At 43.5% G+C, this 19,695-nt stretch overlaps 1 protein-coding gene across 3 annotated transcripts in view; it reads right to left on the bottom strand.

Annotated features, from left to right (window-relative positions):
- The window catches only part of LOC138513728 (peptidyl-prolyl cis-trans isomerase G-like), a 400,359-nt gene that overhangs the window by 77,810 nt on the left and 302,854 nt on the right, over positions 1-19,695 (bottom strand). For all 3 annotated transcript variants that reach the window (XM_069628805.1, XM_069628807.1, XM_069628806.1), the window contains one exon: positions 16,466-16,615. In XM_069628805.1, the coding sequence (XP_069484906.1) occupies positions 16,466-16,615 (150 nt within the window). The remainder of the gene's footprint in view (positions 1-16,465; positions 16,616-19,695) is intronic.

The raw sequence follows: 19,695 nt of genomic DNA, 5'->3' as shown, positions 1-19,695 counted from the left end.
TAAATAATGAGAATGACATCACAAGTGATATGAAAAGTAATGGGTCACTGACACCAACCATGTTTACAAGGACATAAACTACAACCGACTAAGAAACCTACCTCAACTGTTAATCAAATGTATACTTTGTTCCCCACTGTTACACACAGTACCTGCCCAGGTTCTCAATATTGGCAATTTAACACTGACTAATGTAAATGTGAATACTGGTATTTTTCCAATTTACCACCTGAAAACAATGAACGTATACAAACCCTGAGGTACCACAGATAGGCAGTCCACAAGGGCATTAGCTAGATGCCAAACTAGTATGTCCAGTAGAAGGAAAAGGCAAGTGCAACAGTACAAATATGATGCGTATCATGGGTTGGGGTTGGATAAGAAGACCTCCGCCATCCGGACCAGTCTAACAAATGGTACTCAGACATGAGCACCACTGAGAGGCAGGCCATGAATGGTAGCTGCTATGTATGTTCACTGATACCCTATGCGTCAAGAACGCCTAAGGTTTTAGTGCCTCAAGAAACCCCTATAGTAGAAGCCCAGTGTCTCGTTCACTTCGTACTATGTAGAATCAGGAGCACCCTCCAGGCACACACAGTGAATCTACAACTTCTCCCTCCAGATGAGAAAATATGCAAGAACAAACCTGAAGGTGCAACTTGTTTTAAGGAACCGTTTTTCGCAATTAAAAAACAATGTTCGCGGAAAATAAATGGCAAGATGCAACCGTCATGTGTAAAGCTGAAGCACTGCGTGGCTTATCGGACGAGACTGCAATGGATGGATGACACATGTGCCCAGACCTGGACCCAACACGTCACAAAGCTGACATGGGTCACAGCGCTTGAAAAACCGATAAAGATCCAACATGAAGAAAATATGGACTATGCTTTCACAGGGAGGGAAAAGGACCAATGGGTTCAAACACATGTTGCAACAGAACCCTTGTCATCCCGGACACGTGAAAAGGAACTGCCGCCTTGATGGACCATTACTGGGTGTGTGGCAAACAGGCATACCTGCACCTCCCGCCATCATGGAGGGGCCACTGTGCTCTGGCAAAGCTGCACTCCGCACTGCTGGCGATACCAGAAAAGCATGTCCGGGGGGACGTGGTGCCTGACAGACAGCAACTGGCACCCCGCCCTACCAGTGAAGATCCCCCCATCTTTCACATACTATCTGAAGACAATCTGCAAGATCCAGTGTCACGCAAAAAGAGAGCATCCAACTACCTCTCTAAAGGCTCTTCCAACCTCCTGGCACATATTCCTGATGAATATAAACTTTTCAGCTCAGCAGAGACATTTTCTGCATCACTAATCCCAAGCATCCATGCACGAGCAAATGCCAAGTGGCTCCAGATTGTTCGTTGGGAGCTGATCCAACTGGAAAATGACACTGAAGAGGGGTTCAACGTCATCAAGGTGGAACTAAGAGCACTGAGACTAATGATGATGCAAAACCGCTACAGGCTCGACCTCCTCACAGCTATGGAGGGTGGAGTTCATGTTGCATGTTCATACCTTCTTTGATGTTGAGAACGGGACACTCTCACACATGATTGTAGCACATGAAATGGGAGCGAGAATGAGAAAGGAAGGCAGTGTTTAACCAAGTGACTGGCTCAGCACAGCATTCAACTGGGATTGCAATGAAAATGCTGGCCCCCATCATCGTCTTCCTCCTGTTGATCTTTTGTCTGTGCCAGTTAGGGGTTCACTGTTGTGCAAAGGACATTCCTAGTAATACGATGACGATGGTGACTATTGGCAATAAAAATAGTAATAAGGTACCTCATGATACTAGAGAACCCCAAGTACAAACAGGTGAAAGCGATGAACCCAAATACTGCATAGTGGCAATATACAACACAGGGGATGAGGTTGATAATCTATCACACTAGTATGGATCGACTTAGAGGGGGATGGGGGCTGTATCTACATGACATGCACTCCCGAAGAGTATGCATGGCATGGAGAAAGCTTGAGAAGTGTGTAGAGCATGGATACCTATAAAAGGTACTCCCGCCTGAGATGAAGCAGTAAAAAGGGCTGAGGAATGTAGATGCACTGGGGGAGGGTATTCGTTACTTTATGAGTAACGAAAGGGGGGAATGTTGAGGGCCAGGTGGTCTTTCCCACCCCCCCTTTACCATTCCCGCAATGACCAGATGTAGTATACGCTAAAGGGGGGAGACGCCCAAAGCCTCCTCTATAACTTCTGCACCACATGATGTTAGTAAACAAACAATTAACCAAGTCTTTGTCATGACCTAGCAACTCCATTTTGTGCCACATCGAACGCCATCTTTTACTAGGCCCAAGAATGATCTTTCAGTAGTCACGGCTCTCCCTTACCCAGCACCGTGCACACACAGCCCGAGCCCCCTCTGCCTCCTGCCAGTTCCACACGAGCCCTGTTCTCACGGAAGTTCAGCCATTCATTGTTGCAACGTTTAGTATACTTTCATGTCAGGTGAGCTCATTGCACTGTGTGAGACCAGAACAGGCCGCAGGCCATGTGCCCATCCATCTCCACTAACCTGCCCATGCTCCCTCGACCCCCACCCCGCCAGACCATGGGCCACCAGTCCCTCGCCCCTATACTCTTTCATGTAGATATGCATCTGGCCCCTCACAGTGACCGTTCCAGGACACCCACCATAGCCATAATCCTATGCACCAATATGTCCTCCCCAAAACGAACACATGTCTATCTGTATCATGAGGCATCAGGTAGATCAAAACGCACGAGAACATCACCTGGATCTGGGGTAGCGTTTTTTATGAGCTCTTGAGCAAGTGTCGGAATGCCAATATATCTGCCAATGACTTGAACGTACCCCCATTTATGCAATGATTTTTGTTTGTCATTACTCTTATGCAATCAGTTCCTGTCATAGTAGCCTAGTCAGATAGCATTGTAGCGCCCCTCTGCCCTGACCTTCACCGCGACGATGAGCCCAGCTGACCACATGCACCGTGACTGATGAAGAGACAGTAACCAATGGAACCCAGACATCCCATATGGAGCTGGGATTAGTATACGTACCTAGCCAATCAACTTTGTTAATTGTTACCTATATAATGATAATGATGTGTGATTTATATAGCGCCTTTTTCCAAAGCGCTTTACAGAGCACATATTTACATACAATATCACCCAACCGAAATTAGTACTCATTTATCGACCTCGGAAGGATGAAAGGCCGAGTTGGCCTTGCCGGGATTCCAACCTGCGACCTGCAGACCACGCTCAGATAGCAGCAGGGAGCGCTCAACCAGCAGAGCAGCGTCACAGCTGACGCTTGATGCCTTTTTAATGTGCTGCCCGTGTATTTGTCGGCAGAGCGCTCTCGGGCAGCAGAGTTCTCTGCATGCATACTTTATCTTATATACATTTGTTTTACCTGCAATTAATCACCTGGACTCAATTCCTCACGGGGTGTGTCCATTATGTGGTCTATTGGGTATTACGTGTTGTGGGGTAGTGTAACCTTCACCATATACCTGACATGACCAAATACAATGGTCAGGCAGGGTCAGGCAATTACTGACCATCACGCACACCTGACTTCCACTTCACTTCCCCACACGGATAAAAGGCGGAGCACGAGAGCACACTCTGAGCGAGGCAAAGCACATGAGGAAACAGCAGTTCCAAAATGACAGTTTAACACGAGACGAAAGACAGCAAAACAGAAGGGGATCGCAAGGAGGGATGTGCCCTTAACATTTTCGACAAGGAACCGTTACTTTCATGAAACCTCAAGAATAGAAAACGTAAGACCAGGACACCAGGCTGAAGAATCTTGCATTGTGTGTCAGAGGTGTAAGGAACTCATGGGGGCAACAGTAAAGACAGACACAAGTGACCACAGTTCAAGGGTGTTTATTAAACTGGAAATGCAGGGTGGGAAAACGCCTAATCTAAACCTAAATCTAAGATGGGAGCAAGCTTCGACCATCAAATAATAATAAGGCAGTCCTAGTGGCATCGTGTCAAATTAAAGGAGCCTATACTAAAATAAATCTATTGCCAATCCTTACGCTAAATACAAAAAGAAGTGTGGGATAATGTTCTTTAAGAAAGAAGTGTTCAAAAAATTATAAGTCAGGATGCAAAACTTGAGGTCTCCCTTCACCACCTTTTTTTCGGCACATGACAAAGTGGAACTTTGGAGCACAGCAAACGCTCGAGCTTTCCCAGCACAAGCTAACAGTTCCGCTTTCAACAATCAGGGCATCCAGTGGTTAAGTCCCTTTTCTGTCAAAAAGTCTCTTGCCGCCGGGGTCTGATGAGTTCAAACAAACAAATAAGAAGTTCATTTCCAAAATGAGCTTTGGGGTGATGACTTTCCACCCATGGATCTCCCACCTTCAGGCTCAGACCCCTTTAAGATGTCAGCCTCCCTCCTTCAGGTTCACTATGTCTTTTCTTACTTTCACGAGTCTTAATGTCTTTTCAAACAATTCACTTTGGATATCCCTCGGTAGGGTTCACTCCTGTCAACACGCTATTCATTCCTTAATTTCACCAAGCGGGATGCATTTCCCTTTGCTTCACATTCAGATGCAGGTAAAAGACTTTCGACTTGTCAGGGGATTTTACAAGACCCCCATATGACCACTTTGACCCGTCTTCTTGCCTTTCCCAAGGCCTTATGGTTCTGGTAGTTTCAATAATCGGGTAATCGCCCAGAGTTTCCTGCGTGAACACCCATGTGGTGTCAACCTCCTCTGTTGCTTGTTTTCCCCATTTTTACATCAATAGCTCTTTAAGCTTTTCACAGTTCAATTAGCGGCTTGCCACTTTTCGTTCAACACAGTTCGGTTTCTTATCGACTCTCTTCTTGACTCACCGCCTGTGACGAACTGCTTGAGTTTCTTTTCCTTCGTTCGAGTCAAGTTTAGTACCACGCAGACCAGCATCTCTCCCATGCTTGGTTATCAGTGGAGGAGGGTCTCGTGTATCGTAGACATCTGCTGCAACACACGCTGGCTATTGTTTGCGGTCTTATGATTCCTTCTGTGGAGGATTCACAGGCCTTGGTCATAAAGGGAAAGGTTGCTTCTCTCCTTGTCACCCCCTCGGTATGCGCCATCTTTCTCCTCCTCTTGAACTGCCGTGCTGAGTTAGCTTGCGTGTCGTGCAATCTGCCTTGCTCTTCCTGTGCTTTCATGGTTCACCTTTTATCCCTGTGGGGAAGGGAAAGGGCTGTCAGATGTGTGTGATTCTGTTCAATTACCTGACCCTTGTATTGGGACATGTCAGGTAAACGGCTCAGGTGTTAGTCCATTGTCGGTCATGTTATGCGAAAGTGTTCATGTCAGAAAAGGGGGGGCAGTGTTTTTGAATGTCCTACGTGGTAGGATGGAGAAAAGGTATAAAAAGAATCGGAATACCACGTCTCACCCGTCAGTGTCCCACTTCCACAGGACCCCCCATCCAGGTGATCCTCCCTCACTGGTCCACCCTCAGGGACTGGATCTAATAGCGATGGCCGTGTCCTGGCCACCTGGATGACAGATCCCCGGGGACTAGATAGGCAGACACCTTCAGGTTTCTCAGAGAATAATCAATGCGGGGAGAATCATCTGCTTCTGTGGTACTGTCCTTGGCTCCCACAACAAAGCAGCGCCAGTGAAATCAACACAGCCGGTGAGTTGGGGAGGCAGATAGCAGACCGGTCTGTGTTGAAGCCAAGGTTGCAAGCAGCAACATTGTATGGTGAGCGCTGTAGCGAACAGTGTATGAAATGCATGTGATAACCAACAAACAACAGATGAGTAATTGAACTTCGAAACCAAGGTACAATACCTTTGAAAGAGTGGTCCGGCACCGCGTGGGTGCTCATTCGAAGGTCTCTTTAAGGTGTCCAACTGAGAGGTGGCAAAAGTGAAAGAGTGGCAAAGGATTGTGACTCGAAGTGGTCCTGCAGCGGGTCATGAAAAATCATATGCACAATCGAAAGTCTTCGATGTTGATACTGCCAAGAAATTTGATGACGAAGTAGATAGAGTTGGTTCAAGCCTGATCGAGGGAGATCAAATGAAAGCTTTGAGTGAAAGAAAGTTTGTGTTAAAGTGAATTTAATTGGCCGGAGCTCGGCAGAGGGAGACTGACTGAACATTGTGTTAAAACGAATCTGAGCCCGGATGAGGAGGATCCGGGGTGAACCGTGAATCACCCAACGAATTGGATACATGGAAATCCTGCAAGCATTGGGTTAAAAGGGGATCTGAGCCCGGCTCAGGGGGACACGAGGTGAATAGTGAATCACCTGAGAAATTGAGTACATGTGAAATCCTAAGAGGAAAGGAATTTATTGTTTGTTTGTTTGTTTGTTGCGTCAGGCCCTCTGAAACAAGAGACTTTGAAAGGCAAAGAGACTTGGGCACAGAAGGCCCTGATGCTAATGTTTGAACTGCATCCTTGTGCTAGAGAAGCAAGAGACTGTGCCAAGCTCTAGTATGTCGCCTTGTCCCAATCTGAAAAAATGGGGGAGAGGCCAATGGCCTGAATAACCTGACATATCATTTCTTGAACACTTCTTTCTTTTACATACCATTTTTTCCCACACTATTTGTATTTAGAGGTAAGAAATGGCAATAGGTTTTTTAGTACAGGCCCTTTTATTTTGACAAGACACTACTAGGACTGCGTTATTATTTTTTGATGGTCGTAGCTTACTCCCATCTTTAGATTTAGGATTAGATGGGTGTTTTTCAAACCCTTTTTGAAGTTCAATAAACACCCTCAACTGTGGTTACTTGTGTCTGTCTTACTGTTGATACCATGCCTTCCTTGCATTTCCCTATCCTTTAGTATTTCTAGCCAGTATAAGGCACACAGGATTATAGCAGCATTATACAGTTTAATCAATTCTTCCATTGAATACCCACCACCATGAGATATGAAGGCTCGAAAGGCATTAAACCTCCTATTTACCTTAGTTATGGTATCACTGACTAAAGGTTTTGCATCGAAGGTGTCATAAATGGGAATCCCCAAATATATATATTTTTTCACTATTTCAATGTTCTTATCCTCCAATTTCCATCTATAGTTTTTATATTTGTTCTTTTTGCTGTTGATCACCATGATCTTTGTTTTTTTCAGGTTTCATCGAAGATTGTTACTTCTGGAAAGCTAAGTGCAGTCAAGCTATGTTTTAACCTGATCGGTGTACGAACAAAACATCACTATCGTTGGCATAAGATAACCATCCAATCTTTGGAGGCTTATTCTTGCAATTACTCAAAGCAACTTCTAGATCAGCTCTATATATGTTAAATAGCACTGGGGCGAGGGTCCACCCCTGCTTCATGCCATATTTGGTGTTAATAGGTTCACTCAACTGGACATCCATGTTGGTCCTTACTTGTGAATATGTATGAGTATGTAATGCTTTAATAAAGTGCAAAGTGACTGAGTCTAGCCCCCAGCAATATAACATACTCCACAACCTTTGCCAATTACCAGTATCAGGAGCTTTGGAGTAATCCACAAAGCAAATGTATAAGGGTTCCTTCTTATGTTTTGTTAATTTATACCGCACACCATTACCACACAAGAGCAGTCTCGAGGCGCTCAAGTTGCTCTGCAAGAAAGAGGACAAAGTTGGTCAGTGAGGGAAGAATGATAGGATAGGTCCAGAACCAGGAGAGACTGGTATGTGTGTGTGTTTTGTGGCTTGCAGATGGTAGGTTGCGTGCACAGGCTTGTTGTATCTGTACGGGTAAGGTCCAATCCCTGGGATATTTTCTGTGTGGCGGTTTGTTGTTTTGGGGTATGTCTGTGTGTTTTATGTGCAGATTGCTGGTATTTAGGGTTGTGCACACTGGCTTGTTGTATCCGTACGGGTAAGGTCCAATGCCTGTGATGTTTCTATGTTACTCTTTGTTATGTTGGGGTGTCTATGTGTTTTATGTGTAGATTGGCAGCTGTTAAAGGTGGTGCGCACTGGCTTGTTCTGTCTGTATGGGTAAGGTCCAGTGTCCGGGTTTGTTTGTTGTAAGTGTGTGTTGCTTGTGTTGGGTATGTGTTAGGGTATAGGTTGGCTAGCAGAGTGGGCGTGTATAGTGATTAGGTGGTGTGTTTGAGGAAGTAGAAGCAGGGTCGTTAGTGCTTTGGCTACTCGCTAAATTCTTTTATGTGGCTAATCAACACAGTACTATCTGTTGTGACAAATGACTAATATTCTCCATTCTATCTAAATGTGACCCAGGCAGAACGTTTTAAGTAGCTCAAACACCATAAGTTGGCAAACGTATCAACACCTTTCCTGAATCCTGATTGTAATTTTTTTTAGTATATTGTTTCTTACCAACCAGATATTAATTCTATTTAGTAAAAAGTGGCAGAATATTTTACCCAATGGGTCAATCATGGTAAGTAGCCAAACATTCTCTGGCAGTTCATGTGAACTTTTCTTATAGATTGGGACCAAACTAGATCTTTTCCAGCTATGAGGTGCTTCTCCTATTTTAATTAACTGTTTAAATAGTTTTTCAATGATTACTGCCCATCCAAAAGGGTTTCTTTTAAGTACTATGTTGGCAATTTGTTCAGGGCCAGGAGCTCTAGGAGATCTTAATTTTTATTTTTTTTTTATTTATTTTTTATTTTTTATTAAGTGTCATTTGGTTAAATATAACCTTTATCACTATAAAATAATATAGTAAATACAATGGTTAGAAATAGATCATCAATATAAAACATACAAATATATTGAACACGACTACAAAATTCAAATTAAAAAGATTTCATCATCTTATAGTGTATTAAAAGATGACATAACTTTCTCAAAGAAATCCATATCTAAAAACCTGTGTAAAGTTTCCTTCAGTTTGTGCAAAAATGCATTTAGGCCAATACGTTCATAATCTCTTCCCATATGTAATAAACAGTAACATTTAGCACAGCACTTCTAGCCTCATATATCACAGACAAAAATTGATTTGTATGGATAAAATTCATCAAAAATCTCATTGAATTTTGTGGCCAGGTTGTCTTCATGCATCAGGGCGCAGCCAATTTCTTCAAAAAAAGATAGATCTCAATATAGCATCTTTTCTAGGCTGGAAAGAGAGACCTATTTCCATTTTGATCACTAAATTATGAGTATACAGAATCAATATTGCCAGCATTCAACCTTATTTTAAGATATAAGTTGCATGCTGCAATCATTTTTTCGGGTAATCAGAGAGGTCAGACCCAGTTTGAAACATTTTGCTTCTGCTGGTACATACTGAGGGAGACCCAGGGCACGTCTCCAAAGTTTCCCTTCTAAGACTTTAAGCCAGTCAGTCTCTGGCAGAATAAGCTTCAAGACCATAGAGTGCACTAGGAACAATACAGGTGTTATATAATTACAATAGGCCCGCCATAGAATGTCAGCCAGATTGTGAAATAAAAGACCCGGTGGCTTTAAACTTTGTACCAGTCTTACAGATTATGTTTTTAGATAGGGTCTCTTTACTCAAGTTGTTAGTGATGATCATTCCAAGATACAATAAATGTTCTACTTCTTCTAAGACATTGTCATCAATTGTCCATCTAAATCTCTTTATAGTTTTGCGATTTGCTTTAATCGTCATAATTTTGGATTTGGACATATATTTATAACCAAACCATGTTTTTCAGAATATGTTGCTAATTTGTCCAGGCTTTGTTGTAGGCCTATTGCAGTCTGGTCATAAATTACTATATCATCTGCGTAGGAAAGCCAGGCAATGGGGAAGAAACCTACACGAGAAGGGTGGTTATTACAGTCAATAAAAGCTCTTTTCAGGGTTTGAAATATATATGTTAAAAAATATTGGGGCCAAAGAACAACCTTGTTTTAATACATAGTTCACAGGAATTAGTTCACTTATCTTACCCTCTTAATCACTTCTAAACTGAACCATGTTATTAGTATACAGTAATTTGACAAAGTATAATATTTGCGAATGTAATCTGCCTTTCTCCAACTTTTCCCAGAGAATTTGGCGATTAACCGTGTCAAATACTTTGCTATAATCTATGTAGCAAATATACAGCGTTTCAATTTTTGATAGCAATGTAGTACATATAAGATGACGTAAAACCCAGACATTAGACATGGTACTGTAGCCCTTTCGAAATCTGGATTGTTGGTTGCTGAGTATCTTCTTTTCTACTAACCAAGCATTAATATAATTTAACAACAATTTGCTGTAGATCTTGGCACAGGAATCTATCATTGCCAGGATTCTGTAATTGGACGGGCTGTCTCTGGCTCCTTTTATTTTTTAGATAGGTATTAGCAATGAGCGTTTCCAAGAATTCAGAATTTGTCCTGTACATGAAATCTCACTGAAGCCTATAGAAGATCTTAATTTTAAAATGACTTCCATGATTTCATCAGTAGATATGGTGAATGCCTCCCCATTATACTCAGATGCCACCTTAGGCACCATTTCTTTGTCTCTCTTACATATATATTGTTAACATATCTCATCCAACAATCTTCAGAGATAGAGGTATGACGTTTGTAGATTTACCAAAATTTCCGTCCGGCAGAACTACCCCTGGCATTGAACATAATTTGCTGCTCGGCACAAGACACAGAATTTTTGTGCTGCCTGATTTTACTTCTATAGTTCATTCTTAATTTAACAATTGCTTCTTGTATTTCATTTGTTGTCAAACATAGTTTATTAACTTTACGCACATTAGACCTAAATTGTCTTTTCGTGTGAGCTATAACAACATTGTATATTCTTCCTGTATTAGAGGCATTCTTAGACATTACTTCCAATATTTTATCCATCTGCTCATAATATGCTCCAAAATTAAAATCGTCAGTGCATTCAATGTCAACAATTGTTTTCATAATGTGCTCATTTATCTTTACAACATGTTTTTCTATCCAAATTAATCTGTTGGCAGCCATTTTACTGAATAATCCCCAGGCAAATGATCATCCGCTCTTTTGTTGCTGGATTGCATCACAAATTTAATAGCAGCTTGATCGCTAGGCGTATTGTGGTCAAGTTTGAATGTTCTGATGTAATTAAATAGCACGTTCTGTGCCAATACACAGTCTAGCCAGGATTTAAGAAAACCAATGGTCCAAGTAAATTGGCTGGGGGAACCCATCTTCAATTCTAAGATCTATACTAGATATGAATGCCTTCCAGTCATTCAAATGAACATTTTCTAGATTGTCTTTAAATTGAAACTCAAGTGCATTAACCTTATAGCGATTTATGTTTATTTTAAAACAGTCATCTTTATACCCATTAACCAGATTCTAGGCCTCCCGGGGATCATAAATGTTAATGAGGGTTCACACAATCGGTATGCAGTGATTAGAACCACTGCAGAACTCCAGATGACAATCAAACTTATTATTACCATGACAAAGTGGTCAGAATTGAGTCCCTGAAGATGGTCAAAAGACCGAAATGCATTGGACAAACTATGACCCACAAGTGCCTCTGCAAATAAAGAACTGCTTTTGAGCTCTACAACAGTTGGCAAGAGGATTCAATACAAGAAATGTTTGAAAAATTGTAATGAATTTATAGAATATATTAGCATAACTTAAAGGAATATTATGTGTTGAATTCACACAAGGTCCTTCCAACTTCGTAGGGCATCACCCTTATGGATCTATCTGTTCACAATATGGATCATCCCTCCATCCTCCTACCTTTATCCTCCATTTGTCTAAAGAATACTACACTGAAATGGGTAGCCGCCTATATCTCACACAGTTCCTGCTCTATTTCTTGGTAATTCACCACTTTCTCCCTCTTCCACGAGGCATCCCCCAACGATTATTCTTGCATCCACTCCTGTTCACTCTACATACCTACTGCCTGGGCAATCTCATCTTTTCATTTGGATTTTCTTAGCACTACTTCACTGATGACAACCAGATCATATTCTCCTTTCCCTCCTTCACACTTAAGATGTTGGATCGCAAAAACAACTGCCTCTCTGCCATTGGCCACTGAATTGCATTATATTACCTGCTGCCTAACTCTTCCAAGATGCAAGTCAATTTTCTCCCAGCCTCCAATGACAACCCTGCTCTCCTCTCACTAATCTCTTTTCCTCCTGATTCCCTTACTCCATCTCCCCCGCACTTCTCACAACTTCTGGTTCCTCTTTGATAGCAAACTCACACTACATCCTTTAATCACTGCCAATGTGCCCGAATCCTCCTCCTTCAGGAAATCTGTTTGCACCTCACCCACCACTCTGCTAAACCTCTCATCCCCACTCTGGTCTTGTCTTAAGTAAACTTGATTATTGCTGCAGCCTATCTTAGCCTTCTCCTATAATCCTTCACTCCCTTCAACAAGGTATTCAACTTCACTGCACGCACCCTCCACAACCTACCCTGATCTTCTGTTACCTTAGCATACTGTCACCACACTGGGTGAGTCTCCATGCAAGATTTCTGCCTTGAAGTTTCTGCTCCTTGACTTTGAACACATCCATGGAATTGTCCTCACCACATGGCAGAAACCATCTCCCTTTAATCCCTGAATCAAACTCTCCACTCCCAAACCTTCACCAACTTCTATCCCATGCCTCACCTCAGCTGCTTACTGCTTCCGCTCCTTCTCCTTGTTGCCTCCCACCACTAAAATGCTCTCCCTCTACCGTCAAAGCTTTTCAGTCAGTGGAAGTGTAGAATACCAGCCTCAAGCTTGCTCTCATTGCAAGTGAAGTGGTGACTTGCATCCCCGTATGGAGACTGTCTAGCTGTCCTTTCTGTTCCCACTAGGCCTAAACTGTGTTAATATTTATCAATGTAAATACTGGCAACAGGTCTAAAATCACCAGTTTATCGATGCATAGCGCTCTGGTACTTTGTTCCATATTTATCCCCCCTAACGCCTTACCCACTCAACCTGGCTCACGTTTATCATATATTCATTGTACTACGTAAAGGCACCCACTGCCTGTTTGCAAGCTTGCTGATGCGCTGTTCCCTATCAACAAATAAAACTGCAAACCGCAAACATTTGGTTTTTGGTGCTTAAATAGCAGGGTCTATTCTTACCCTTCTCTAATTATACCTACCTATCAACCTTAGAATGATTAAAATGTGGGGCAGACTGCTGGTCACAATGCAATCTCTGCAGAAGGCACACCAACCCACGAAGTGAGTTTAAAAAACATACACAAAGAAATAAGTTTCAAATGGGATGAGGAGGGAGCAAGCAGATGAGTATTTATAAGCAGCATGAGAGCATTGCCGAGTCTGCTTGCTGACGGGCAAAGTGCAGTAGCATAAAACAAGTGAAGTTACACATATTTTCTTTGGTTTCTTTTTTTCCAACTTTCTTTATTGACATTTTCATTTTACATACCATGGTATACTTCAGCATCCAATACACAACTTCCCAAACTTCCCCTTTCCCTCCCTCCCCCTATCGACAAGTAGTGAAACAGCAATTATATTTGACACTCCAGGGTCAATAGTTAGACAGTGGAACAGTTCCAATCTAATCGTTCGTGGGGCCTTACAGCTCGTGTCTTATAAGGTCCAGATCCTTAGCAGCCTTACCACCTCACCACTCGCAATCACACCCAGCTCTGTTAGATTTGGGGTGGCTCTGGTGTTGTCACAGGTTGAATTTATGGCGAGTCGTCCTCCCCTGACTGCAGGCTATGTTTCCAATCTGCATAGTACTGGCGGAAGGGCGGCCAGTAGTTTATCGGTTGGCTGCTTCCTGGTAATATTTGCGCAAATTGAGTTTCCCTTTGTTCAATCATATGCATGTATTCCACCCACCTGGAAAACCCTGGGGCTGTGCGCTTCCCCCATGTGGTTGCTATTATATACCTAGCCGTCACTGATGCCATACCCAGTAGCTTCCTCTCGCCACGGGAGCCCCCCTCAATCAATGCTACAAGCAATACTGCCGGAGTAAATACCCATTTTGTTACTAGCATCTCCGTCATGGCCACCTCCACTCCCTCCCAAAAGGTGCACAGTTTCGGGCATACCCATGCCACATGGTAAAAGTCAGCAGGTTTCACACTGCATCTCGAATATGCTGGCAGTCTATCAGGGTATAGTGTATGTAGCTTGTCTGGAGAGTAGTAAACCGGTGGAGGTATTTATAATGTGTCAGCCTGAATCTGTGATTTATGGATAAAGTACGTGTTTGCAGGCAGATGAGTTTACAGTTTTTATCACTGAACACTTCCCCCAGGTCACTTACCCAATTAGCCTTGAAGTTCCGGTAGGGAGGAGGCATCTTGCCCTTGTCAGCTTGTCTATAGTAGATACCAGTTTCTGGGATGTCAATGGATTCAGTGTGTATTGTAGAACCGGGTGGATCTCTGGTGCCTGGGGGAATTCAGGCCATCTAGCTCGGAGTGTCTCCCTTACCCTATAATACATTAACAGTGTCACTGCTCTCCAATCCCCTCTAGTACGGAGCGTTTGCCAGGGTATAAATTGCCCATCTTATACCAGGTCTCCCAGTGTACGTACCCCTAGCTTTTGAAGTGGACCTGAAACGATCTCTCATGAGTAAGAGGTACGCCCCGAACATTGTACAGTGGGAAGTTCAGGGAATAGGTTGACCCAGCCCCGGTCAGTTGTACTATCCGTTCCCAGGCCTTGCAAGTCACCATTGTTGGCTGGACCTCCCACTGTGAAACCCGTGGTTGTGTGACCCAGAGCCCCCCCAGCATGTCGTCCGGGGACGCTGCTTCCCTGGCCAGGACGCTGTGTGGAAGGTCAGGGGTGGAGGACCCCCATCCTGCAACGTACTGTAACTGTGCTGTTAGATAGTATAAGTATATGTCAGGGTATTCTAGGCCCCCCTGTTCATATGGCATTACCAGGGTGTAATAGGATATCCTCGCGTTTTTGCCCACCCATGCCAACCAGATTATTAGATCTTTTACATGTGACCAGAAGTTAGGGGGGGCAAGAGAGGTACGTTAGTGAATATATACAGTAATATGGGGAGAATAACCATTTTAGCAAGTGAAATATGGGCTGCTTGGGACATAGGTAGTCATATCCATGAGTCTACCTTGTGTTCAAGTTCTTCCACTGTCTTAGTATAGTTGCTGGAATAGAGATCCACCACATCAGTAGTCAACTGTACTCCCAGATAGCGAATGCCTTGTGGGCACCAGCGGAATTCCTTACCAACATCAGCCTGAGCTACTGTTGGGGTCATTGGTAGTATTTTGGATTTACTCCAATTAATCCTGAGCCCCGAGAGCTCTCCAAATTCCATAATTTCATGCATCAGTGGAGGGAGGTTCAGGTTCGGATATTGCACGTATAACAGGATGTCATCCAGGTATCTCACCAATTTATCGTGAATGGATGTTGTTTGGGAGGAGTACAGTTGTTCATAGTGATTTATAGGATGTGTATTTAAGGGAAGATTTCAAAGGAAGTGATGGTTTTCTCTTGGGTCTATAACGCAAACACAATGTAGAATCACAACTACTAGAAGTAGTCGTTTTAACTCCCTAACCCTTATATACATCGTTTTAATGTTTACAAAAAGGGTTCTTATATCTTGGCACCTTGGGTAAGTCTGGGAGGGGAATCCCTACTGTGACAACATACCATTAAATATTCAGGCACTAGGGAAACCTCATCCTCAGAAGAGGATGAGGACTGTGTCCCTCCTGATGGATTCACAACATTCCCTTGACAGCCTTCTCCTCCCATGTGATCCTCCCTCCTAATAGCACCCCCAGTGTTAGGATCAGGTAGCGGCTGCCTTTCCCTTGCCAAATTGACGGAGACTTTAGGCTGGGATTCTGTGAAGACTCTGCAGGATTCATCACATTAAGGACTTGGCCACTACTACCACTTGATCTCAGGATCGAATGCAAAAGAGAGCTGGTCATGTGTCTCTAAATAGGAGCAATTAGAAAATCAGGTGGGAAAATTAAAATGCAATCTAAAAACAAGACCACATCCTACCAGTGCTATAATCACTTAATTGACTAGTCGCTAAATCAATATTCAGTTTCAAAATCTTGGGCATGTTGATCTAGGGAAAGGCCTTTGGACAAAGTTTTTAAATATCCATACAGACTCCAGTTGCTAGCCCAAACGACCTCCCGTCCAGAAACCATGTAACCATTTCTAAAAGTGCAAGAATTGGCTCATAAACCCAGAAAACTGAAAACATCAAAAACAGTTGTTGTTCAGGGACCTTACTTTGTCTCCACTTGTACTGCTACATAGGTGTAAGCTTTCCAGTGTCTCTGCAATATGTCCAAAATATGGAACAGAAATCTGAGTGGAAAATATGCTAGTGTTCTTGTAAAAACTTCCACAGACAGCAGCCCTGCAAGCCCCTGCCAACAACTAGAGCTATTCTGTCTAAATTGGAAAAAGGCTATAGTAGGACATGAAATCAACGAGTATGGTGTCTGCTACAATGGAATTACCCTTTCAATCTGCTCTCAGACAGTAATTTACCTTCTCTTTCTTTATTTCCTGGGAGAATCCTTCACTTCTTTCAGTCTCTTTAAGCTTTGAGGAGTGGCGCAGCTGCTGCCTTCTGTCTAAATCTTGGGCATTGGGTTCAGAATTGTGTTGTGGGCTCTGCCTTCTGCCCCTTAGCATCTCCTAAAAAACACAAGGCCTTAAATCATTCATTGGTTAGTTGCCCACACCCAAACATCACATAACCTTCACAGCCAGTATTCCTACACCAAAATTCAGAGTCATGACTCTAAGGTAACCCCTCAACATCACCTCCCCAAAGTTGGCACTCCCAAAACATCTCCATAAAACTGTGCCCATACACATCTCCGAGGGACCGTATGTATCCCTATCTGTGACTCATACATCATCCACCCAAAGCATGCACACTTACACCATGCCTACAGACAACATTCCTCGATCCCACCCAACAGCCAGCACAAATATGTTTCCCAAAGCCAGTGCAACCCAATGCCTCACAGCAAGAACTACTACACAATCCCCTACAGCCAGCATTTGTATAGCGTATCACACCAGACTAAAACAGGCTGAGGATCTGTCCATTGTAAAGAACTCATGCTGGCAACAGAAAAGACAGACACAAGTGATCACAGTTCAAGGGTGTTTATTAAACTGTAAATGCAGGGTGGAAAAACACCTAACCTAAACCTAAATCTCAGATGGGAGCAAGCTCCGACCATCAAATGAAAAATAAGGCGGTCCTTGTGGCGTCACGTCAAAGTAAAAAGGCCTAAAATAAAAAAAAGAACTATTACCAAATCCTTTCAACTAATTACAGAAAGAGTGTGGGATAGGGTTTTCAATAAAGAAAGAAGTGTTCACAAATAACAAGTCATGATGTGATTTCCAGCGGTCTACCTTCCCCACGTTTTGAGCACGGGACAAGGTGGATCTCTTGAGCACAGTACACGCTCGAGCTTTCCCAGCACGAACCGATTGTTCCGTACTAGCTATCACGTTCTTCGATGGTTAAGTCTCTTTTCTTAAAAAGTCTCTTGCCTTCGAGGGCCTGATGTATTCAACAAAACAAACAAACAAGAAGTCCCTTTCCAAATGAACATTGGGGTGATGACTTTCCACCCCCTGGATGTCCCTCTGCCGGGCTTGGATCCTAATACCAAGAGGGAAAATCCATTTCCCATGGTCTTACAATACTTCCTGCATTCACAAGTCTTAATGTCTTATTAAATACGCCCTCAGGCTTCTCCCCTTTTTGTCGGCTTCTCTCTGCCGGGTTCAAGCTTGCCAACTTTTGAATGAACTGTGGGTGATGACTTTTCACCCTTGGATCTCCCTTTTTAGGACTTGGATCCAGTCAACACACTGTTCATGGGACTTCAGGTTTCGTCCCATCTGGTTAGCATCCCTCCACTGGGTTTGCTCTTGCTAACCTTTGCAACACACTGCTCATGCACTAATTACACCAAGCAGGATTCATTTCCCTTATCTTCACAATCGTCTGTCGGTCAAAGACTTTCGAGTGTACAGAGGATTTTACAAGACCTCTGTATAACCACTTTGACCTCCTTTTGCCTTTTACCAAGGCCTTCTAGTTACAGTAGTTTCGAGTTTCCTACATGAGCACCCATGTGGTGCCAGACTCCTCTGCTGCTGGTTTTCCCCCTTTTCTATCAATAGCTCTTTAAGCCTTTCACAGTTGAAATTAGCTGTTTGCTACTTTTCGTTCAACACAGCTCGGTTTCTTATCAACTCTCCCCTCGACTCACCGGCTGTGATGAAGCACTTGGCTGTCTCTGTTCTTGGAGCCAAGGTTGGCACCACAGAAACAAGTGTCTCTCCCTGGCTTGATAATCAGTGGAGGGTCTCGTGTACTGTTGACATCTGTTGCAACACATGTTGGCTATTGTTTGCAGTCTTATGATTCCTTCTGCAGAGGTTTCAAAGGCCTTGGTCGGAAAGGGAAAGGTCGCTTCTCTCCTTGTCAAACTCTCAGTATGTGCTGTCTTTATCCTCCTCTTGAACTGCCGTGCTGAGTTAGCCTTCACGCCATGCGATCTGCCTTGCTCGACCTGTGCTCTCGTGCTCCACCTTTTATCCCTCTGGGGAAGGGAAAGGGCTGTCAGGTGTGTGGAATTCTGGTAAATTGCCTGACTTTGCCTGACCCTTGCATTGGGACATGTCAGGTAAACAGCTCTGGTGTTAGTCCATTGTCTTTCATGTTGTGCCAACCGGGGCAGTGTTTTATAATATTCTATGTGGTAGGATGGGGAAAAGGTGTTGAGAGACGGGGGATATTGCGTCTCACCCATCAGTGTCCCACTCCCACTGCCCAAAGACCCCCATCCATGTGATCCTCCCTCATTGGTCCACCCCCAGGAACTGGATCCAATAGCGATGGCCGTGTCCTGGCCACCTGGATGACAGATGCCCCGCGACATGTGGGTGAGACACCTTCAGGTTTCTCACAGTTTGCAGCTCTCGAACATAAGGGTTCAGTCACCTTCTGCAAGGAATGCTTGGTGCAGGCTTCTTGAGGGAGTTGCAGGTTCTTGGAGCAGGCCATGCTCCAAATGGTTTTTGGCACCTAGAATGGTGCAAGAATGAAGCATCCACAGAACGGTCTCTAAAGTCCTAGCTTAGAATCAAATATTATAGCCTACAATTGGACAGATTTACCTCTGTTCCTAAATTAAACTTTTCAAAAAGCATGCAGTGTAAACTTCCAAGTATTTAAAGATCCTGATGGGAAAGGGAATTTAGGAGGGTCCAGGTTGCCATTGTCCAACTCAGGACAGATGAACAAGTTACTTACCCATGGTAACGTTCTTTCGACTGGATGTTCCTCCCACGTATTCCTCATTTTATGATATCTCTATATCCAGCTTCAGCTGCTCCAGGGAAAGAAAATCAGCACGGGGCGCTGCACGTCGATGCCCGTTGACTCAATGTCCCTCGAGGGCCTCCGTCTCGGCATTGACATCATCGAAGGTTATATTGCGCGCAGTGACTGTTGGCTTCAGTTCCGATTTTTACATGAGTTGGTTTATCCTACGCCCGACAGCTACTCACCATGAAAGAGTGTAAACTGTAATAACACAGAAATTCAACTGCGGGGTAGGCTGGGAGGGGCATTGAGGAATACGTGGGAGGAACATCCAGTCGAAAGAATGTTACCATCGGTAAATAACTTGTTCTTCGAACGTATTCCTCATCTTATGATAGACTTCCATAGCAGTATTTGT

This window comes from Ambystoma mexicanum, chromosome 12, assembly GCF_040938575.1.
Source record: "Ambystoma mexicanum isolate Mex_15411 chromosome 12, UKY_AmexF1_1, whole genome shotgun sequence".
NCBI lineage: Eukaryota > Metazoa > Chordata > Amphibia > Caudata > Ambystomatidae > Ambystoma > Ambystoma mexicanum.
This window is presented reverse-complemented; position numbering and strand designations above follow the sequence as displayed.